The following is a 25,035-nucleotide window of genomic DNA, read 5'->3' on the forward strand; positions in this document are numbered from 1 at the left end:
GATGCTTGGTCTATATCTTTTCCTGAATTACAAGCTTCCTTATCAGTACTGTAAGCTCAAGGAGTATCTGGATGTAGAAATCAGGAGGTTCATTCACTTTGGTCTTCATCTTGGGGACTGCCATTTTGTAGTCCAATGATGTCTCGAAATCGCTTCTGTGAGATTATGGGATTTCTCCACTTCGGCGTCAAGACAACAAGATCCCAGTGTTTGAAGAGAGACAAGTATGCTTTAATTTCAGAAGTTTGGAATAGATTTATTGCTAATTGTCAAGCATGCTATAAGCCAGGAACAAATATAACAACTGATGAACAACTTTTTCCAAGTAAGGCAAGATGTCCATTTGCTCAGTTCATGGTATCGAAACCAAATAAATATGGACAAAAATTTTGGATGGCTGTTGATGCTGACAACAAATGCATTTCCCTACCTAGGAAAATCGGATCTACGCCCCAGTGATCAACATTTATCAGATTATGTCATGACTACAGATACTTTTTTCACCTCACTGGGCTTAGCTAAAAGGAAAAAAGGCAAGCATTGTCGGAACAGTGAATAGAGCTAGACGGGAGATACCAGCTCAACTGAAGCAGTCCAGTCTACCACTGTATAGTTGTAAACTGTTTATGCATGAAAATGTCTCTAAAAATCTATCAGGGTAAAAAAACAAAAATGTCCTTATCAGTAGTCTTCATCCAAATATCAACATACAGATCAACAAAAAGAAAGCACCAGAAAAATTTGCCTATTACAATAAAACCAAATGTTACGGCATAACTCAGTCAAAGCTTCATCAAGGAGGTGGCCAGTTCATATATTCTACAACATACTTGATATCGCAGGAGTAAATGCGTACATCGTGTACAAAGCTGTCACAAACAATAAAATATCAAGGAAAAAATCCCTTCAACAGTTTGCTGAAGAATTATGTTTGGAACACATGAAAACAAGGCCAACGACTTCTTCAAAGGAAGACAATGAGAAATTAAGTCAGATGAAGATGGTGATGAAATTGAGCCTACAACTCATAGGAAATAAGACTGAATGCAAGTGCATGAGATGCAAAATGATGGTCTAGGGTAAATGCACAGGCAGAGTTAAATATAACTGCATCAATTGCCAGTAAATGGCTGTTTTTAATAAGAATCTATAATTATAACTTCCATCAAGTATTTTTTAATTTCTTCCAAATACACTTTTTTTCTTATTTATGATGAAATTTTCTATTTGCAGAATAATAAAACATAAGAGCATAAATTTATTTTCATAATTCCAATATCATAGAAATGAAAATAAAAGAATTACTCAAAGGGGTCAAAATGACCTCACTTGGCACTGGAGGATAACGGAATTCCCAGGCGTTCTAGTGTTAATTGTGTCTAAGCGACATCACCCTTTTATATACTAGGCACAAAAGCATCTTGTCTGGATCGCCACCAACAAAGTCCAAGAGAGGAAACCGATGAATTATATCTTGTCAGAAACTGATGAGTTCTGGGTTTTTGCCACAAACTCAAGAGTGAACTAGAGCAAAAGAAATTCCAAACCTGGACAAGACAAGAAAGGCCATGCAACTCACCAATACACTTTGGGTCGGGGTAAAGGCTGGCAGGAAGACTCTTTAAGTTTTGGCTTGGTCCAAGGGCTTATACAGCTCCTGAGTCAGACTGCAGAGGATGAGCTTATGTCCCACTCCGGAGACTGAAACTCCTCAGGAGGGTAAGACAACATCTTATTAACTTATGGTGCAAGAAAAATCACAAAAAACACTAACTGCAGCACAATGAAGCACCATTTCCAGACACAAGCAGGAAAGAAGGGCGTTATTGACACCAATAATGGCAAAACCAAAAGTGCCACTCATGGAAACGAGCTGGAAGCAAGACACTACATAAAAAAAAAAAAAGAGAGAGAGAGAGGCAACACATCCAAACTCAAAAGAAGGGGCACAGTAGAATGAAGAGCAGTGATAAGCACATGAAGTAAAGGGGAGATGGCTAAGCACATGTGGTGGAACCAAGACACTACATCAAGAAAAAAAAAAAACACTCACACTCACAAGAAGGGGCACAGTAGAATGAGGAACAGCAATAAGCACATGAAGTAAAGGAGAGCTGGCTAAGCACATGTGGTGGAACCATTCTTTTGGGAACTTATTGCTTTGCGTACCTCTAAGTGTCCTGCACAGGTAACAACCATCATGTATGTGTCTTGCTCAGGTCATGACCATTTTATGATGAAAGCATTTGTGACAACTAAATATTTAATATATTTAAAATTCCTATATAAAATATCAAAACACTGTATGCATTTTAGTTGGTAATTTTCATCAGTAAGACTTATATTGCAATTCACAAATTAATGTACACTTCGAACTTAACTGAATTAGTAAATAAAATACAAACTCATTGTCAGCTCTTACTGTAGGGTGTTGGTTGCTGTAAAATACCATGAAAATGCAATAATATCTGTCTAGAAGTTATTAGGGGGCCCTTAAATAGCTGAATGCTATACCACAGATGATTCCTTAAATATGACTTCAACCTGCAAAATTCCAATGTATTAAGAATCAGTAACAGGAAAGGAAATTCAGTAATTAAGGCTAAAAACACTTTCATTCTGAAGAAGGCAGCTCCATATGTGAATTATTTTTCTCTAGGCAGCTCCATATGTAAATTATTTTTCTCTAGGCAGCTCCATATGTAAATTATTTTTCTCTAGACAACACAATATGTAGTGAAACGCCAAGCAGCGACTCTTTATATCAAAATGATACACTTGAGTATTATAAGTGTGCTAAGCACCAAAAAATGAACTCTAAAGAAAAAAGAATTATAAGTTTCTTATAGAACTGTAGAATTTTCCAGAAAAGTACCAGAAAGATGCTGTACTGTATGACCACTGTTGTTAGTGACTTGAATGTGAAAGTTGATTGGAACAATGAGGATGTCATGGGTAAGGTAGGCTTGAGAGAAGCTGAGAACAAAAATTGGGTGTGATTTAGTAGTTTCTGTGCTGCAAATAATTTTCAAACAACAGGATATCCATAAATACACATGGATATCTCTAGATAAAGGAACCAAACAGATCACATAGCCATTAATCGAGGGAGAAGGAGAACAATGAGGAATGTTAGAAGCTACATAGGAGCATATGTTGGTAATGATCCCCAACTGTCACTGCCACACTAAAGCTAAAATTAAAACATAACACTGGTGTTAGGGTAGTCAACAGAATTATTAATGAATTATCTATGGGTGAAAAGAAAATTAAGAAAATATTTGTCAAAATAAAGGATGGGTCAATACACCAGATATGGAAGGATAATATGATTAATGCAACAGAAACAAGAAGACCTTCAGTGAACGTACTTATAAATGAATTCACAGTTTTTGAAGTGAATAAAGAAAAAAACTTGGAGAACACCAAGTTATGAAAGAATCACAGCAGAGATTTAAAACTAATGAAATTTCTTGTAAGATTAAAGTGAAACAAATGACATCTCATGTACTAACTATATGGTTTTGGGAAATATGGAATAAGAAAACAATGACTGAAGATTGGGCTTTGGAAGTCAGCAAAGGTACCTGATGGAATGTGGCTGTAATAAAAACATTTAGTATGCTTATTCTCAATAGGCTGAAGAAACTGATAAAATGATTAGAAATAAGCTAGTTCAAAACAGGCAGGAGGTGCATGGATCCAATTAAAGTTTGAGACTGTGCATTAGTATACAGAAATGTAGAAGTCCCATCTGATGGCTTTTGTTGGTTATGAGAAGACATTTGACAGCATCCCCAGACCAAAGTTATGGAAGGCTTTGCATCACCATGGCATTTCCATTAAATATGTAAAACTAACCGAAATTATCCATGAACAAAATAGGTGCAAATTACTGCAGGTGAAAATTTGTAGTAAATAGTGGGGAGCTACGAGGGACTGTTACTTCACCTATATTGCTTACCATTCTCAGATTTTATAATGAAAATGGTCTGAGATGGATGAGAAGGCTAGATTGGAGTGACAAACAAAATTTAAGAGACTTTGAATAAATACATGATACTGTATTATTCCAATCATCAAAAAACAAAACAAAAAATTATAAAGCCAGCTTACTGGAATATATCATATACAATAATCGCAAAATTATCAACCCCTCCATATCCAGACTATCATGCCCTTACCATACCTCTTTCAGTGCAAATGGGTACTACATGTACTTGTCTGAACCAAATGGCAAAAGTGCACGGGTGCTGATGGATGTGTGTGAAGCAAAGATCAAACTGTCTATGTGGGAACACAAAAATATCTCTGCTCAGCCAGGCAAACTAGCTGAACACTATCCTGACTGGCTCAAAGAGAACATTGTGTGCCAACTAGCTTGCTGATGAGGTGGTGATAGGGGAAGAAAAGAGTAACAGAGTGTACCAGGTGTGGGTGATGATAAATTCACACAGAATCAACCTCAGTCCACCACTATAGTTCCTGTCCTGTTTTACAGTATGAAGTTATACAGTATACAGTACGTACTTACAACTGGCTAATGATATACCTGTATACTGCATGTACTGTACTGTCCACAAAACACAATACTCATAGAAAAGTATAAAATGGGATTCTAGCAAATGTGAAGTGCAGTAGCATTGCACTTACATATGCACTACTGTTCAACATTACTGGCAATCTAGCTGTTATGTTTTCACTCTATCATTACTCATGTACACATACAGCATTCATTTTACACACACAGAAATATGACATGCCATACAATTATCCTGGATGTCTTGTGACTGGTAACAGTGACATGATCATGAATATGTAGACTGGGTAAGATAGGCTACTGTGATGAAGTTTTTGAATAACACATTTTACTTGCTAAAGTGTCTTATTTTTTTATAGTTTTCTGTTCATGACACACTTAGTAAAAATGACAACATGAATAATTCTTATTTCTTTAGATTCCTTAGTTTTTTTGTTAGCATAAAGTTTCACAGGCTATCCAGGATGCTGTATAATTTTGAGGTAGACTAGGGGTAGCACAGCCTAAGCTAGCCTCATCATGATTCTTACATCTGCACTGTACTTTGGCTGTATCTGCACACCTCTTGGAGGCAGTATAAGTTAGGATGATCAAGGGATTACTGTAACTGGAGAAGTACTGTAATGAGTATGCACAAAGGGATGAATTAACACACATGGTGAAAAAGCATTAATAGGGTTGAATCTTTCAAATACTTTGAAACAATAATGTCCAATACAGATTCTCTTCAATTGAAATACAGTAATACCTCGAACTTGTGCGATTCAAGTTGCACAAATTCACAGACACACAAATTTTTCATTGGAACCTAACTAATGGTCATACACAAGTTTTTCACACGAGAACATTTCCGAACACTAAGAAACCCTGCAAAATTGTTTGTTTAATTTTTTGATGCAATTTATAAGTTTTCAAGCTTTTATGTGTAAATTAAATAACATTAAATATTATTAAAAGTAATAATTCTCTCTCTCTCTTTTAGTGAGATGAATTTTTATGGTCCATTTATACAGGTATGTTTATTTGTATGATAAGCTTTTTACATAATAACAAGTACTAATTTTCAAATATTAATAAGATTAATAAAATTAAATAATAATAATGATAATAATAATAATAATAATAATAATAATAATAATAATAATAATAATAATAATAATAATAATAATAATAATAATAAATAAAAAAACTGTAATACAAAATTTGTATTATCTTGAACAAACAAATTCTTCCCTCATCTTTTGTAAGAAGGTGGAAGGCAAAAGCTGTCAGACATGTCATTTAACATGACAAGAATGGGAGTGTTGCTAATCAGTGGTCAAATTTCTCTCTCTCTCTCTCTCTCTCTCTCTCTCTCTCTCTCTCTCTCTCTCTCTCTCTCTCTCTCTGTGTCCGTAATAATTCATAAAAAATTTCACTCTCTTAAGTAAGGACAACTGTTATCTCTCTCTCTCTCTCTCTCTCTCTCTCTCTCTCTCTCTCTCTCGTTCGAAGTTAGCCAACCTGCGTATTACAACACTGTTTCTCTGTATGTCTTTAACTGTACAGTAGATAATTTTGAACTGATCTAATTTTACCTGTACCGTTTACAAACTGTAAATGCGCAGTTCTAAATCTTAGAGACAAAGAGAAAGTGACAGAATAAAAAAGTTTGTAAAAATGAGGTTGAGAAGACTTCAAAAAATAGATTGGTGGAATGAGGGAGAGAGTCACACACTATATTCTCAAGTCAACCATTTATTTCTTTTTTTAAGGGTAATGTATTAATCTCTCTCTCTCTCTCTCTCTCTCTCTCTCTCTCTCTCTCTCTCTCTCTCTCTCTCTCTCTCCGTAATAAGTGATAAATAATTTCACTCCCTTAAGTAAGGACAACCCTTGAACCAGGTGATTCTTTACCGTTCGTGTTGGCTCTCTCTCTCTCTCTGTACAATAGATAGTTTAAATTGATCTAATTTGACCTGTATCGTCTACTAAGTGTAAATGCGCTAGTGTTGCAAGTATGTTCTAAAACATAGAGACATAATAACTAAGAGTTGTATTAATCAAAATATAAAACACTGTTTCTTCATGAAAAAGCATTTCAGAACAAAGAGAAAGAGATGCAGAATAAAGAAGTTGTTAAAAAGAGGTTGAGACGATTCTAAAAATAGATCGGTTGGAAGGGGGAGAGAGAGAGAGAGAGAGAGAGAGAGAGAGAGAGAGAGAGAGAGAGAGAGAGAGAGAGAGAGAGAAATTCTCTTACAACTCTCAATTTTTATGTAAACCATTTATTTCTCTTTTTTAAGGGTAATGTATTAAGCTAACTTTTAAATGAAATTACAGTAACTTTAATTTCATTTACAAGTTAACTTAATAATTTGGGAGCATGATTAGGGTCATATTTAGTGTTTAAACTTTAGAAATAAGCATTTATTAGCATTTTTAGAGACCATGCCAAAGTTACGTGAAAATTCACACTGCGCGAGGGGTTCTGAAACCTAACCTCGCCTAAGTTCGGAGTATGACTGTATAGTGAGACTAAAAAATAGCAATTCAAACAATGGCCAGGATAAATAAGATTTGGAAATTTAATACACTGAAACTGCACACAAAAGTAAGATTATATAAAAGTCTAGTACAATCTGTACTGCTATACAGACATGAATCATGTTATGACAATGAATCAGTATAAATGATTTCATTGGTCTGAGGATGATGCTTCAAGATTATTAAGAGTTACATGTACTTTAATGATACCACAAAGGAAATTTGGAAGTTCGATATGTAGATGAAATTATGATAAAAGAAAAATGGAGATGGCCTGACATGTCCTTCGTATGACAACTCTAGGAGAAAAGCATGTCATTGATGTACAGCAGAGTTGTCTAACATTGTCTTGCTCTAATTTCTAACTTCCCATTCAAAGACAAATCTCGAGTCTTTAAAGGGTGACTCAGCAGTCAAGTTAAACTACATTATACTATACATAATCAATTATTGGAATTCCAGCAGTAAGTGCAAGAGATAGAAGAGGATGAAAATAGCTATCAGAAGTCAAAGCCTATTCAGGGGAAATTTGACAAAACGTGAATGACCATGTCATTATTGTAAAAGTAATACTGTGGTTGTGATGTTATCTGACACTAATGTTGTGTTAGTTATGGCTTTCTGGCACTTACACAGAATGAAGTATCCAGCAGTTCTACCCCTATGTTCGCCTCATAGCTATTTAATGAAAAAGCTAAAACACTGAAAAAGACCATTAATCCCCTTACCTCAACCTTAGAATAGTGTCCTGTAGCACTGCTCATGAAAATCTTGACAACTGACAATGATGCTCTTGCTCTGTATTCAACTGATGAGTCTGTTTACTTAAGACCTGATTCCTTCAGAGCTATTCATTTCTCTTCTTAGTATCTGTATAAGAGCTGTGATACACAGTCATTTTCCCTTTATGGGACTCTACAGCAATATTACACAAGTAATTGCATGCTCATCACGAAGTCAAACCAAAATCATAAAAATGTCAAAATTTTTTTTATAAGTATTTACAGATAACAGCAAATAATTTATCTTAAAATGCTATATTTGCTATTTTTCCTCTGCAGAGACACTCTCACTATCATACGAGGGGTAGCTACCCGACCTACTGTTTTCTGAGTTCTCACTATCAGGTTCTGTAACAGATGTTGAAACGTTTGAATTACTAAAGCTCTTTTTACTAACACCTTCATCATAAAGTTTTGAAGACCTCTGAGTCTGTTCAGATGACTCTGCTTCAAATGAGTTTGAATATGATGACATCAGTGAGGTCACTAATGTAGCTTTGTCTTCTCTCTTTACTTTGGCTAAAGCTGCATCTCTTTTAACGTTAGTGGAATGGTGTGTCATTTTTAAGGCTGCCGTGTCTTTACTAACATATGATGTCCCCTCTACACCATTTTCTTTCGAAGCAGCATTTCTGGGAACATTCTGTTCCATCATCAACTCTACCACCTTATTAGCAGCTGTTACCCCATCTACAGCAAGTTCTGGAGGCTTCACAAAACCCTGTTCAACTAAGGAAGCCCAAAATTCTTCCTTTTGTAATTTTATCTGATCTGTGATAGTGCCACTTTCAGGGACATGATGTTCTTCTTCATTCAAAACAAAATTATCCTTGAGACTATTATCTTGAGACACATAACTGCTACCATCACTAGTAGTCTTCAATAATTTTTCTGGTCTTGCTTCATGGTCACTTTTCATAATGTTTCCATAGGGACTACCTATTGTTATTGATGTGGTTGGAAATCTTAGATGACTATCAAATATCTTAGTATTTTCCTCCCTCCGAGTGAGATTATTCATTACATTTTGTGCTTGATTAATAGCTGCCTGTAGTGTGTTCTCAGGAAAAACCACCCTCTGTTCTAGTCTCCTTGAAACTTCTCCAATAACATTTATATTTTGTTTTTGTTCTTCTTCAATTTTGCAAACCCTACAGATAAAAAATAAACAAATAGGAATATTGATTCATTATTCTGTTGAAAATTTGATTAAAGTAGTCGTTTTAAATCTGCAGTATAGTTTATACTGCAGGTACTTCTCACAAAGTTATGATTCTGAAGACTTGAACTAGTATAAAAACGTAAAATTTTGAACACAACAGAGACAAGAAGTTCAAGTTGCACTATTCTTGAACTTACATTAAACAGAAATATATAAATCTATCTAGAATACTTTTAGTTTACCAAAATATTTTCTGCAATCAAAATATATCTTGTCTTATAATGGAAACTAAGGACTGTATGCCTTGAAAATAACTAAAGTTTTCATAAATACTGGATAAGAAAAAGAAATATGTAAAACAAAAGGTGATTATCACCTACTATATAATTATTTACTGAGATAACTTTTTATGAAAATGGCCGTTAAGAATAAATGTTCAGTTTACAAAACTGAATCATCAGCATTACTCTAAATCCTACATATTAATTATAGTTATAAAGCCACACCATTTTTTATAAAAGACATAACAAAATAAAGCTATGTTTTACGTGAAATCACTTACCTCTCCAGCATATATTGTATCTGACGACTTATATCCTTAACAGGCATAGATTCTGCGGGCAAAACTCCTGTAGGTGCCTTTCCTGCAGCTGGTTCCTTTTTCAATCTTTCCTATGAAGAGTAAATGATTTAATAAGCCACAACAACTACAACTACCAAAGGCAGGAAAAATAAAGACACGTTTACCATATATCCTACTCAAAATAATAAACTACAATGTCTTACACATGTAAAAGATCAATTAAATTTCCACTTACCAATTTTAAGATCTCATGATAACTAGATAAAAAGCTGACCAAGGAAACCTGGTTACCTGTAAATGTTCACCATTCCATGCTGTTTGATTCTAGTTACATTCATTGTATTGTAGTCATGTTATTTTTTCTTTCCACCATTTTCCTTCTCTCTCCTTTCAGAGCACAGTCGTGTTTTTAAAACATTTTCTTTTATCAACTTCCAATGAGAGCACATATATATACTTTTACCAATATTGTAGTGAATTTCATAAAATTTACATCTAAAATTCCCAGCTCATTCATTGCAAGTGCACTACGCCTTCTGTAAGCAATCATCTGAAAGTCAGTCTGTTTACTACCTCTTAAATTACATCCATACTGCAGTAAAATGCCCAATTTTTAGAGAAATTTTTATGTCATAAACAATCAAAAAATGTCCATGAAATAATGAGCAACATCTTTTCAAATATCACAGCATGGCAAAATTTACTGTCATCTTAAACACCTGACATCTTAATAGCAATACTGTACAAAGGTTCCTTGTAAATTTCATTGATACAGACAAAGTATTAGTATTTATATGAACACTAACCTTGGAAAGAGCAAAATCCTGATCTGACATAGAGTCATATACTCTACAGGTCACCTGCCTAAGCCAATGAAAGAGCATGTCTAGGGAAATAGAAGTATTTCCATAAACAAGCCATATTTATCAAAATAAAAAGGCTCTAATAACCAGATCTGTATAAGTCCTCTTAAGGCAGAGTATTTTAAGAGGAATCCCAAGGCAAACAGGAATCTCATCTTTGTTGCCCATTGTAAATTCTTTATTAAAAGCCCATTTTCAATGAGTTCAATGTGTATAAGTTCATCTTGATGACCTTGTTGGCTATATGCATTAAAATATTACTGATCATGATATCTTTGAAGAAAGCTTGATCACAGGCCTTCTACAATTTACTTGTAAAACTCCACCACCACCATGAGCTTCATGGCTTTAATTTTGATCTTTTCATGGAATTTTTTAATCTTCCTTAGCCATGATGTCAGACCTGCCTTCAAGTTCTTTACTCTTTAGTTAGTCTCTCTTCTTTTCCACTTCCAGATCTGAAGATGGGTGAGTGCACCACAAACTTTCTCAAAATCACAATTCTATTAAGATTTTGAAAGAGAAGTTTTGAAACTGAACCTTATGGCAATATTCTTTATCCACAATAACCACTCTCTTGACTCACTATCTCTCTAGTAACATACCAGTACACTGAAAACTTACTTGACCTTGCTATTTACTGAGGTAGCACGGCTTGAATAGTGATTCAGTGAGATGACTTTACCTTCCTGGATGTCATCTCAGCCTTCAAGGCATGAATAGAAAGGTGCAAATCATTTCCATGATCTTATCAAAGAGACTGGTATTTAAGATTACTGGGCTCATTCTACAGGAATTTGTTAAGTAACATATAATTTCTCTTCTCCACAGGTAGTTGCAGGCCTATGCTTTCTTTATAAGGTATTTTCAACATTCCTCTTTTGGTTTATTCCGTCTGCAAGTAAATCAGTGGCTCCCAATAATAACTTGGCATTATGGTTCCTCTGTCCACTGCATTCTCCCTTGTGTTAATGACTGATGTTCTTTTTGCCTCAAATTTCCAACTTCATCACTAAGTCACTTCTACTTAGCAGAGCTATTATCTCATGAATAAATCCCTTACTTTCTTTGTGAGATAACGCTTTTGACACTTATCAATTTAAATGAACCTATACATAGACACCTATGATCTCAATTAACCAGTCTGCAGTCATCAGCACATCAATCCTTCCCTTCTGAATTATTCCTTCAGCTATTTGGTTGTACAATATAATTTTTTTAATAGGAAAATTAAATTTTTCATAAAAACCCATCACTTATATGGAAAAGCCCCTCCCAAATCATACACAATGACCTTGTAAAGTAAAAATTATCTGCCTGAGTCAAAAGAGAGTTATATTAATCTCAAGGTGATTTAAGAGAAGGAACAATCTGGAAGGGGATGAAACACACTGATCAACCAACCTTCCCAGAAGAGGTATGAATCATGTAGTATAAAGGTAGAAGACAAAAGTTAAGTATACCTTAGTTTAACCAGACCACTGAGCTGATTAACAGCTCTCCTAGGGCTGGCCCGAAGGATTAGATTTATTTTATGTGGCTAAGAACCAATTGGTTACCGAGCTATGGGACCTACAGCTTATTGTGGAATCTGAACCACATTATGACAAGAAATTAGTTTCTATCACCAGAAATAAATTCCTCTAATTCTTCACTGGCCGGCCGGAGACTCGAACGCTGGGCCAGCAGAGTGCTACCCGAGGATGACAACCACCTGTCCAGTGAGGAACTAGGTGGAGGACAACACAATCAAGAGGTCTCCTCCTTGCATAAAGTAAAAAAAAAAAAAAAAAAAAAAAAAAAAAAAAAACAACAACAACAACAGGTTTTGACATAGGAAAAACCTATTTTTGGTTGTTGCTGTTCAGTCCTCAAGGAGTTACCTTCCATGGTCTACCAAAGCTCCATGGTGACCAAACTAATATCAAAGAATTCTCTTCTACTTGGTCTTTTTGGCCAAGTATTGTGTAGTAATGTTTAATATTATACCACGTGATAAGAGTATATAATGGACTCAAAGTTAAGAGGGCTGAACCCAGTTTTTCCAACGTCAAAAGAGCCTGCAAGAAAGAGAGGTGACTATTGTGCATGCACATCCACCTCTTGTTTACAACCGGGCCATTAAAGACTAAGGCACCATTACTCTTTTTGTTCTATAGCAAACGGTTCACGTTGTTACCAGCGCTCTGAAAAAAAATACTTGACTTTTTCTCTGTTTTCATTATCGAGGATCATGGAAACATCAAAAATAGCAAGATAAGTGCTTAATATGAAGTTCTACAAAAAAAAGTTTTAGTTTTAAACTATCGAAATTGGTAACTTGGTCATAAGAGCCAGAACCCGGCTCGTAATTGCTAGCCTACCTAGTTTCGTAAAGCACTGATTGCTACCTAGTTACGTAAAGCAAAATTTGTTTTCAATTCAAACTAAATGTTTTAACTAAGAGAATATTCCACAACTTATCATTAATATAGAAAATCCTTTTAGATTATACAATGTGTACAATAATCTAGGTAGTAAGTGAGAATAGTTTAGACTAGATTAATAGGGGATGTTGTCTGTACCCTATGTCCTTGGATTACGTATCCTTAAGTGGCCTACCTTAGATTGAGGACCCTAGGATCAGATAATAACAATATCTGGGCATAATGAATTGATAGCCTAACAATAAGACTACATTTTGGTATAAATTTTTTTCCTTTTTTATAAGCCTGTGCACTTAAGCATGAGCTAAATAAACAGGACTGCCCTAGGCATTACTTTATATCAAGTTAAGTGATAGCTTTTTAAGAAACATCCCATTTTTGGACTAAACTGTTAGCCTAGACCATCTAACCTAGGACTAGATGAAATGGTAATCTGTGCCAGGTGAGATGGTAGCCTAACTTTAAGACTACATATTAAGGTAATTGTGTTTTATGTAACCCATACACTTAAGTGTGAATTAAATAATCCACATTAGGCAGTAGCCTAGATTAGAGTAAGTTATAGCCGGGCTTTAAGGTTACACATTAGTGGGTTACTGTTTTATATAGTAGACCAAATAGCCTAGGATTGGATATAAACGACAACCTGGGTTAGACAAAAAATAGTAGACTAACTATAAGGTTACATATTACTAAGTTTTCTGTTTTTATATAGCCTAGCCTATACATTTAAGAGTGATCTATAATAATCTGGATTAGGCAATACCCTATGCTGGGTTAAGAAAGAACAAATAAGCCTAGGATTATATATAAACAGTATCCTAGGCTCAAGTGGCATGTCTGTAAGGCTACATACTAGTAGGGTCTTATGTAGCCTATATCCTTAAAGGTGATATAGACCTAGAACAGGCAGTAGCCTAACCAGATTAAGTAGGAACCCCTTTTTAAGGAATATCCTACTATTAGCCTAAAACAGCGATGGCCGCACATCAGATAAAAAAGTAGTCTCGGCCACATAAAACAGAAAACCACATTATAAGAAGATTAAGAAGATTACTTTCTTTACAGTTTATGTCCTCAAGTTTTGAATAAACCTAAAACAGGTTAAGCAAGAACCTCCCAAGAAATCCTCTATTCTTAGCTATATAAAAAAACAGTAGCTTGGGTTAGTTAAATTAGTTCATAGCAGTTAGTCTGAATGGCATGACAACTGGAATTAAAAATTTCACTTGGCCATTGCAAAAGGACTAACAGTGTATAAGTAATACACCCATATACAGGTATGAAAACTAACCTAAACCTTGGAGGGTTTAAGTTAACATAGATATTTAATTAAATGTATTGCAACTGCACACTTGTAATCAAGTTAACCAGTACAATCAGTCCCTGGTTATTGGTGGGGGTTCCATTCTGAGGGTGTGATGATAACTGAATATCACGCCTAACCAAAAATCAGCAATTTTCGCGCTATTTTGGCGAATTGCAGGGCTTATCGGCGCCGAAAAGCGCTGATTTTCGGTTATCAGCACCTCTGTTAGGTATGTACCGGCGCCAATATGTGGAAATTGGCAATTTTCAGCAGTGAAAATTGCCTATTTTCGTCACTAGACAAGCACCATAAAACCAGATCACCGTTAAGTGGCGACTGCTTGTAATATAGAAACTATATGAGGAAATACAGAAGTGACCATCACTTAAAAACATTTATTACTAACCAGCTTCTAATAACAACTTGCTTTATATCACTACAGGGCCGCCATTAGGCAGGATCCTCAGTTCAAGTGTTCCATAGCAAATTGCTCAGTTCACTTTTTGCCAGTGGGTACAGCCCATACCACCTGCCATGAGCACAGTCTTTGAGAGAAAAAAAAAAAAAAATTTTTTTTTTTTGCTTGGTTGCCAGATGTGGGTGAGATTTGTACTATGCTCCTGGCAGCAAGTTTTAAGGGCAAAACAGCTCCTTTTCAGCTGTCTCAATGGGTCCTAGGGTTCAGTAGGGGTGAGGAAGGGAGAGATTATATCTTTCCAGCAGAACTCCAGCAGCAGATATTTAACCCTTTCTCTGAACAACATCAATGTTTGGGACAAAACCCAGGTTAACCCAGCGGAGGAAGTAGAGGAATCTTTACATAGGGTTGACATTCTTATTAAAGAATATGAAGTGGACATTGCAAGAGACTACGCTATCAAAAATGTCTGGAAAAAATTTGATGGGATTTCAATCCAAAATAAAAAAATATAAAATTTTTTAAAACATGCTTTTATTACAATGCACAAAAAGTAAAAGTCTACAAAAATAACAGCATGGGTGCCAAACATGGAAGGAAATGCTACAAGAAAAGAAATATATTTTTTATTTCTTGTAGCATTTCCTTCCATGTTTGGCATCCACACTTTTATTTTTGCACACATGATTATAGGCAGTCCCCAATTATCGGCGGGGGTTCCATTCCTACGGCATGATGATAAGCAAAAATTGCCGATTCTTGGTTATCGGTGCCTCTGTTGGGTATGTATCGCATAAGCGGAAATCGGCGTATATCGGTGCCGAAAATCGCCAATTTTCATCGCTAGACAAGTGCCGAAAAACCGGATCACTGATAACCAAGCCTGCCAATAACTGGGGACTGCCTGTAATTGTAAGAAAATCCTGGTGTCTAAAATAATTATTTTTTACTTTTTAGTGCATTTTAATAAAAGTGTTTAATTTTTTTTTATTTTTTATTTTATACTTCTTAGTTTTGAGAGAAATTGTAACTGATTTATCACTGTAACTAAAAAAATTGAGTGTTATGTCCTGTCGAGCCAAAGAAGGCTGAAAAATCCAAAGAGTTTCATACAAATCCTGAGATACTACAAGAGGTCATTGTAGGGTCACTAAGAGGTCACTGAGTAACCATACAAAACCTCAAGTCCATTGGACAAAGGGAACAGTTGAAAACTGAGTTACAAGATTTGACCCAAACAGACAGACAGATAGGCACAGAAGTCAAGTTAAATAAAAGCATGTAAAAAGATCTCCGGTTGAATAGGCCATACACTTCCAGATCACCAAGGTGAAGGAGCTGCTGCAAACAAACAGACAACAGTTTCCTTGGGCTGAGTTTGAGATCTAGAACCTGATCTGGGTATTCCAACTGTCACTGATAAGATTCAAACTGTATGAGGCCCTCAAATAAATGCCAGCCTGCATATCTTCTGAAGGAAACCAAAAAACATACTGAGCAGACCTGATGTTTCCTGCAGTCTCAAAAAAAGAATTATTTAGATAAAAGCTCCCCTCACATAAAGGATGAAGATTGGCAGAAGCTAGTTATCTACAAACCTAGCTGAATGCTGAATGCTGCCACACAGCTTTACATTAAGGCAGAGCACATCAACTCTAGAAAATTACAGAGACACCCCATGTTTCAAACCAATGACAAAGAAGAGGCCCCTACAACAACCACCCATCTCCCTCCCTACCAACCTTTCAATTCTGGCCTCCAGAGATAGAAGAAACAGTGATGGAGGACAAAAGAAATCTTTACTTCTTGATTTCAAATACCATGGCATTATTGAAAACTCTCATAAATACTCTACGTTGTGAAGTGTTTATTCAAACTTGCCTGGCTTCCATAGAAAAAGTTTCCTGGAAAGAAAATGAAGGACTAGGAAGATGAAGAAAAATATTACCATGTCCTTATAAGGTCCAAAACAAAGATCCTCTTCTATATAGCTAACCTGATATTCTAACAAATGTAATTAATGAAAGGGTGAGTTAAGTTAAGTATACCTTAGTTTAACCAGACCACTGAGCTGATTAACAGCTCTCTTAGGGCTGGCCCAAAGGATTAGACTTATTTTACGTGGCTGAGAACCAATTGGTTATCTAGCAACAGGACCTACAACTTATTGAAGAATCCGAACCACATTATAGCGAGAAATGAATTTCTATCACTAGAAATAAATTCCTCTAATTCTTCATTAGCCGGCCGGAGACTCGAACTCAGGCCTAGCAAGTGCTAACCAACAACTCTACCGACTCGCACAACAAGGAACTATGAAAGGGTGAGACTTGAGCTCCAGAAGAGATTGGTGTTTTTGGCTAAAAGGAAAATCAGAACTTAAGATACAAGAGGGCTCCACAAATCACAAATGTATAGAGCTGATGCTCTATGTAAGAAGGTATGATCAACAGAGCATGACATTTGTAAGAATTCTGTGGTGGCTAAACAACACTATGCAAAGGGAAGGGATAAAACTATAAAGCTTTGAAACTCGGAGGCAAGGTGAAGGAATCTGGAGGTAATCCTCCCACAGGAAGATCCTTTTAGTTCATTCTTGATCCTGATTGTTCAGGGAAAGAAGTCTGAAGGTTGTAGAAGAAAACAACTATTATGCAAATGGAGTCAGGAAATCTATATCTTACACAGGCCAAAAAGTAGATGTAGACTGAGGCTCAGTTAGACGATTTTTGTTAACAGAAATAGGGAGGAAAATTATGCTGGTTGCCTTCCTTGAAGAGCACTTGATTGAACTCTTCAATGCCCCTCTTGCAAGCAACTCAAATGTCCCTCATGAAAGTCTTCAAGAAGTAGCCTAGAAATTCCCTAAATCCTCTGTTCCGCACAGAAATGAAGCTTAAAATTCCAGCAGGTTAACTACAAAAAATCAATGACAGACCTTCTTAGCTCAGCAACTTCAAAAGAGGATGGCAAAGCTGTTCTTAGATTTAATTATTGCTGATGTTCTTCTTGTGACTGCTGCAAGTGTCTTTGGAGCTGGTGATTTTTCTGCACCTAGTACTGTAGTTCTTGCTGTATCTGCTACTGGGACTCTTGCAGCAAGTGCTGCTATAACTGCTTCTAGCACTCTTGGAGTAAATGCTCCTTATGCTTTTACTAACACGTGCTGCTACTATCACAGTAGCCCTTGATGCACTTGTAGAACCTGCTGTTTGTGTGTTGTCTTTGTTGCAGACTGAGATGGGGGAGAAAGAGTTGAACTGGTCATCACACATACTGCTGTTGGCATAATCAATAGTGGTTTGTGCTGTTTTGACAAAGGAAAAATATATTTCTGGAGGCCGTGTCATAGTGTGGCGAATTTCTGGTATAATCAATATGTTTACAATGGCGTCTTCTGTCGGTATTGGAAAAATTAAAAACCATGTTTGTAATTTTACATGCTTAGGTCAATTGATAAAATTCTAATTTTATGTGTTAGGTATTGATAAAATTCTTTACTTCAATAGCCTCATTTTGCCTACCAGTTGTTGAAAAATAAAAGTTTGATGGACAATTCAGTTTTGGTAAGCTGAATGCTTCCAGACCTAGTTTTCACAGATCAAATGTTCTGGTCATACATTAATACAAATATACATTAATATGCATTAGTGTTTGGTCAAAAAGTAGACTTGGGTTAACTTCTATTGGTCACTATATGCCACTTTTAGTTTGCCATCTTGTAATGGAAGGATCAAAACTCTTTTAAGTACAGATGTTGATTGTACTCAGGCAGAAGCTACAATCTTATACTACAGTATGTACCTCTTTAAAACTCCATTAACTTTTAAAAGATGAAGTGTGTGTGTGTGTTGAGCCAGAACTTTTGAAGCAAGGTGGAAAGAACATTAATAAATGTGAAACGTGTTCACTGTAAAAAGCCTTGTCCCTCCCCTGTGGTAACTTTACATTTTGCAATCACCTCAAATGGAAACCATATTAGTATATCTTTTCAACAGTGTGGGTTTTTTCCTGACAAACAATCTGTATTCCAAATACTGTTGATGTTTAGCTTCTTTTACAGGGGAGTTGAACTTTCCTGTAGTTTTTGTAATTTTAAGGTCAGAATAATTATAAATAAAGAGCTCTTTTGTGATGTTCTGGTTACCTTCTTTGTATTTTCCATACTTGATACAGCATCATATACAGTAGATTGGGTCAATGATGCTATTAATTATCTCTGGATATTGTATTTCATCTTTATTTTTTTCATGCAAGTTACCACTGGAGATTTAGGAAATCTGGACTTTTAAAATAGTTTTGTAGGACTCCTCTTGACTTCCTACCCAGTTTTGCCTCTTTTTCTGCTACTCCTGTCCTGGCCATTAGCAGTTGTGATTCTGTATTGTACAGTAAATCCCTTGATTATGCAGATGCACATTATCTGGACATCGACATTGTCTGGACACAACTGTAACCCAGGGACCAAAGATATATACAGTAATCCCTTGATTATCCGGATCATCATTATCAGGAATTCAACACTATCTGACACACCCAGACCAGGGACCAAGGCCCTAAAGATATATGATATATATATACTGTACATTTTTAAAAAAATTTGAAAAAACCACTCTCTGATGGTTGGTAATGCTGCAGAGCCTCAGGAAAATGTTGGTGACACTACTTACACTCATAAACAGACTGAGAAAGGGTTTTGGGGGTGGGGGAGGCCTGGAAATGTTTCCAAGGTGGGGAGGGGATGGCTGGGTGACATGGGAGAGGAGGGGCAGCAAGGATGTGCAGAGGGACTCACTCAGAGAAGGGGTTGTTTTGGAAGGTGGGTGGAGATTGAGAGCAGTTTCCCTTGCTGGGAGAGGGTGGGGATGCAGTGTTGGATGGGTGAAGAGGGCTAAGTAGATGTCTGACTTGCTAGAGCTTGTTTTGTTTCCTGTTTTTATGTTTATGATTTTTTCACATTTAATTAAAGGATGTGTACAATACTGTTGTCTAACAAAACTAAAAAAAAAAAGGAAGAAAAGATATGGTATGGAGAGAGAGATTTTCAGAGAGAGAGAGAGAGAGAGAGAGAGAGAGAGAGAGCAACAACTGAGGTATCACTTACATTGAAGCCTATACAGTAACACAAACGCACACATTCCTGCACTTTTTTTTATAGAGTTGATGCTACTCTCATTTATATTTTTACTGTATTTTCTCATTTTTATTTTTACAACCCAAAATATAAATGCAATTGTATGTGTAAGGTATGTACATATGCACACACATTTTCTGGTGTTGGTGGCACTAAGACTTGAGTCCTTCCATGGTCTACCAGAGCTCCATGGTGACCAAACTAATATTAATATACTCTTTTCGCTGGTCTTGCGGCTGGGTATCGTGTTGTAGTGCTAAACACTGTAACACATGATGGAATATGTAAGACTTAAAGATACGGGGGCAATTTCCTAATTTTTCCAGTGGGGCTGCATACCCAGGTTCTTCGCTCACCAAAACCTGCTTAGAAGTGATTAATGCCCATGCGCAGTCCACCATACTGTCAATAACAGACCCGCATGGAGACCAAGAAGAATTACTTTCTGTTGGTCTGTGCAGGATGACCTCTTTCCCAAATCCCATGCCTTTTCATCAGGGAAGTGGGAAGTTTTTGAGGACTCAACAGCAGCTACCAAAAATAGGTTTTCTCCTACATCAAAACCTATTTTCTGATAGCATAGTTGCTTGTTTCGTCCTCAAGGAGGTTTACAAAGAAATTGACAGGTGACAAAAAGGCTTAAGCTCTCAATTTTTAATCCCAACACCCCAAAGTAAAACATTTCTGGTCCCAGTTCAAGCACACAAATTTCAAGGCCAATCTTTATTCCAAATACTCCTCAGGTTTTGGTACCAAAGGGCAAGCAACTATACAGTAACTTATGTTTTAGGATGTAGTTCTACAGTGGCTTACCTAAGCACACTGGATTTGGTTGCAGTACTGTCGATCCTTCTCCCAGCTGACAGTTTGCATACTCTGCCATCAATAAGACCCCTGGTTTTCTGCTTTGAAAACATGCACCTCTGGGGTTAGGACTAGACAATGCCACCTACTGAATACACAGTGTAGTCAAATTTGTTCAAGCACATGTTAATAATGTTTTTTTCTTTTAAATACTGTCTGAAAATCAGTCCTAACATTTGCAACCTTCTTGAAACAGACATTTCTGAAGGCCAATGGGTTTTATTTCCTAATGTCATGTGACATTGGAAGGAGTAACAATGCCTTTTAGTGTATCCAGCATACACATTAACAGCCCCGTGTGGTAGAGTGATTAGTTTAGCCAGGGTGAGAGTAAAGAAATAAGGACCGATCGCTTTGGGCTTTTTGTCGTGATTTCTAAGTAAATGTCTTGTCTGCTAAATTGACTTTTCTTATCAAAATAGACAATTTTACCTAAAAAACCACTTATTCTTGGCTAGAATGATGGACCAGGGACAATAAAAAACTGAGGGTCAGCTGTTTGCACAATGTATCATAGTCTAAGATTGAAGCAGCCCAGTTCAAAATCCGGGGAGTTGGGAAGCTAAAACAATGGAAGCAGAGCCTTTTGAGAACAGACAGTGGTTGTGGTTGCCTGTCAGAGTTTGGGTCCACTGAATTGAGGGGTTATAGAAGTCTGCACCTTGTTCATGGACCAAAATTGGAAGCCACTTCAGTAGAGTTGGGTCTTTGTAGTGCAAAAGACCAGAGAATCGTGATTTAGTGGCAATATTTCTATATTAGAGTCAATCCCAAACCAATAGTTATAGGGTTTTGTTAATTCTGCCATGAAATTGCCATGATTGTTAAAACAACAGGCTAATTTTGTCTTCAAAAAGGTATACAGTTTAAGAAATTTTAAGAGTGTTTCCATAGAAATTTCAACTGACCTCTAAGTATGGATATAATCCAACATATCTTCCATAAATCGAAATATTCCGCTAGACACTTCCAATTTCTGCAACTGAACTTACCTAGCAATATTGGGCTAGAAGTAATTTTTCTTAGCTTACAATGCATTTTTAAAAAAATCCATTTCGTGAAGGTCTCAGCTCAAAGGAGGATCGTGACAAGGTTGAATTTTTGTCTGGGATAGAACAGCGGACGATAGTGAAATTGATCTCTTCACCTGTTGTTTAGTAATAGGGACAAATGCCTATTTGGGGCATTAAGTATTCCTTTGAAGGTTGGAAGCTTGCTCAAAACCGTCGAAATCTGGGACAATGGAGGAAAAATGTATATTGTCCTCCATTTATTCCAGTCTTGTAGGAAGGCATCTCTTGCTGTTGCTTGAATGTCATAGTTCGGAACACAGACACTGGGAGTTTTGTGATTCTTGTATGTGGCAAACAGGTCCACTTCTGGTTGTGAAAGCATGCTGCTATTGTTTGAAGAGTGCATGTCCAACATCCACTCTGTTTAGGCTGTCATTTCCCTTGATAGAAGAGTCTGCTTTTATGTTAAGAGACCCCGTGAGGTGAACTGCAGACAAGTACCACTTCCTTGCTTGTGCCATCCAAAGGATGGCTAGCATTATCATATTGAGAGGTGAACGTGATCCTGACCTCTTGATATAGGACACTGCAGTCATGCTGTTTAAAACCAACAAAATGTCTCTCTCTTCTGGAGGTTTGAGTGTTTTGAGACAAAAAGACAGCCATCAGCTCCAAGAAATTGATATGACAGTTCCTCAGAGTAGCTGACCGCTCCCTGCCACCTGACGATCCACCCAATGTCCTCCCAGCCTGTCAACGAGGCATCTTTGTGTATTGTCACTTGTACAGATGGAGTCAGGGTGACCTGTTTCACCAGAGATTCCTTCTGGGTCCAAGGCCAAAGTATCTCCCCAACTTCTTTATTATTTTCATGAGGTTGGTCTCGCATCATTTTTCTTGAATGCGATAGCCAGAATTTGTTCACATTTTTTAGTTGCAATCAGAGTATTGGATCTATTACTGATACGAACTGCAGCAGGCCCATCATACGTTCTAATTGCCATCTGAAAACTCTGGGCTGACAAGGAACGTCTTGAGGTTTTTCCTTATTCTGTTGTTGAGTACTAATGGGGAGAGACAACAGGCCGCGAAGTCCCAGCCACTGAAAGCGTCTCCTAGGCATGAGGTGGGATTTTTCTAATTTTTTATAAAAACTTTTGACTGTAGCTTTTTCAAGTACTCCTTTCTCATGGGCCCCAAGATCAACTAATCATCTAGATAGGCTATTAGTTGTATTCTTTCTTGTCTGAGTTCTCAAACAACTACCGTTGCTAATTTTATCAAAATTCTAGGGGCAATGTTTAGCCCAAAGGGCATGAATTTGAACCTGTAAGGATCTTTTCCTATCAGGAACCCTAGGAAGGGGTGGAAGGGAATGGCAACAGGGAAGTGCCAGCATGCATCTTTCAGATCTACAGAAGCTGTCCAAGTCCCTTTTCGAATGATTGAACGTACTTGGGCAACGGTAGTCATCCGAAATTTTTGGCAAACAATATGCTTGTTCAATGTTGATAGGTTGAGGATCACTCTTCGTTCGGAGGAATCCTTTTTGGGGACACTGAAGAGACATGCTTGGTGGTGGCGAATATACACGTGTTTCTCTATGGCTCCCTTTAACATGGCCTTCTGCACATAATCTTCCAAAGAGGGGTCTGGTTTTTGGAATAACCCCTTTGAAGGAGTGGGGGGGGGATGAGACCATTTCCACCCCACCCCACTAAAAATAATGCTGTGTCCCCATGGGGAATATTTGCATTGCCTGTGGTGTTGTTAAAGCCTACCCCCAACAATACAATTCCTATTGGTATCCGCCTCTTCCTCTGCCTTTGGCCCTGATAGGCATTCCAGGTGTTACTTTTCCTTTTCCTCAATAAGCAGGGTTTTGGACCTTGTGAAAAGGATGTTCTTGCTGCTGTTGTTGTTGTTCCCTTTGTAGGGCGTTGTCCCTTCTGATCACCTAGCTGTTTTTGAGGAAAAACTTTTGGAGGTGACTGAAGGTTTATACGATTTTTTATCATAGTGGGCCTTTTTTGGGTTGGGTATAGGGCAGTTTCAGGTTTTTGCTTTCTTAAGAATTCCCCTTTCCCCAGAAGAGCATACACTGTACAGAATTCTGGGGTTAAAAACTTGCCGTTAAGTTGAGCCACAACAGACTCCTCAAACAGGTCTTTACAGAAGGGGTTTGAGTGTAATAATGAAGTCACATTGGGGAGTGACTTGTTGGAGCCCTCCAATGTTTCCATTCGCGCTTTTATGTGCCACTCTAGAAAGTCATAGAGTGCTCCCCATAGGACATGAGGGATCATGAGGACCCTTGAACAGCCTGGCAAAGACCAAGGTCTTGCTTGGTGAGAGAGGCCATGGGCAGGCTTAAACCCATGGTGATGACATTCACATGGGCCAGGGAGAGGTGTCCAGCTCACGCGACCATGGGCAAGGGTTGTACCCTCCAGCATGACCCAGTCTTCTGAGAAGCCAAGGCTTCTGCAGGAAGGAAAGACTGAGTGGGGACCTCCTCTTGCTAGGTCTGGGTGACCAGGCCAGGCGGACTGAGTAACTGCTCTCTTTGAGCTCACGTCTCACTTCTCTTACTGGGCCACGCTGGCAGATGGGTCCAGGTCTATAGATGGGGGATCCTTGCCAGCCCAAGCAGGGGTACTACTGGGGCTGGTAATGATGCCCTGGGTAGCAGTTGCATCTTTGCACTTGGCAACAGGTGTAACGGTACACATGGTACTACTAGCAAGCACCATCAGCCTGTCTGCAGTGGAGGACTGCCCGCTGGAAGTCCTGTTCTTCCCATGGGGGAGAGGTACAAGAACCATTTCTTTTCCTCCTCTTCTTGAAGAAGGGGAGGTAGTGACAACACTCGATCAAGACAAAGAAGGAAACTTCCTTCTCTAAATTCAACTTCTTGCCAAGCAGCCAAGGTCAAAACCAAAGAAAGCAAGTGAAGGAGGGCCTCCCCCAAGATGTGGTCAAAGGTAGCACCTGGGGACACATCACCGACAAATGTGAGAAGACACCAAGGAGGTGGGCGTAGTCCAAGAGCCAGTGGAGACTGTGACCATCAAAGTTGTCACAGCCACGCTAGAAGCAGTCACAGGATATCCCTTCGTCACCTTCACATGTTATAGGATGCAATACATCACTTCTTAAGATGCCCAAGGAGGGCCACAGCTCCCTGAGCCTCTAGTCCTCCACAGCACATGAAACAAGAGTCAGGTAAGGTGAAATCTCCATTAGATCTAAGAGAGGCTCCAGGTGGGAAACCAGGATGGCATCCTCCCCACTTCATTGGCTCTCTACCAAGCAATTGGCAGGAAGTTGCAACAGCAGGCGGAAGTTTGGCAGGTGAGTGAAAAGTACCGAAGAGAGCTGTCAGTGTCACCAGCAGAGTGAGTCGACTCTGGTA

General features: G+C 37.6%; 1 protein-coding gene across 2 annotated transcripts in view; it reads right to left on the reverse strand.

Annotated features, from left to right (window-relative positions):
* Positions 1–25,035, reverse strand: part of LOC136846469 (uro-adherence factor A-like) — a 172,060-nt gene that overhangs the window by 6,752 nt on the left and 140,273 nt on the right. For both annotated transcript variants that reach the window (XM_067117269.1, XM_067117270.1), the window contains exons 10-12: positions 9,573–9,682; positions 7,795–8,999; positions 2,423–2,544 (exon numbers count right to left, since the gene is read on the reverse strand). In XM_067117269.1, coding sequence (XP_066973370.1) covers positions 8,111–8,999; positions 9,573–9,682 — 999 coding nt within the window. In that variant the 3' untranslated portion in view covers positions 2,423–2,544; positions 7,795–8,110. The remainder of the gene's footprint in view (positions 1–2,422; positions 2,545–7,794; positions 9,000–9,572; positions 9,683–25,035) is intronic.

This window comes from Macrobrachium rosenbergii, chromosome 15, assembly GCF_040412425.1.
Source record: "Macrobrachium rosenbergii isolate ZJJX-2024 chromosome 15, ASM4041242v1, whole genome shotgun sequence".
Lineage (NCBI taxonomy): Eukaryota > Metazoa > Arthropoda > Malacostraca > Decapoda > Palaemonidae > Macrobrachium > Macrobrachium rosenbergii.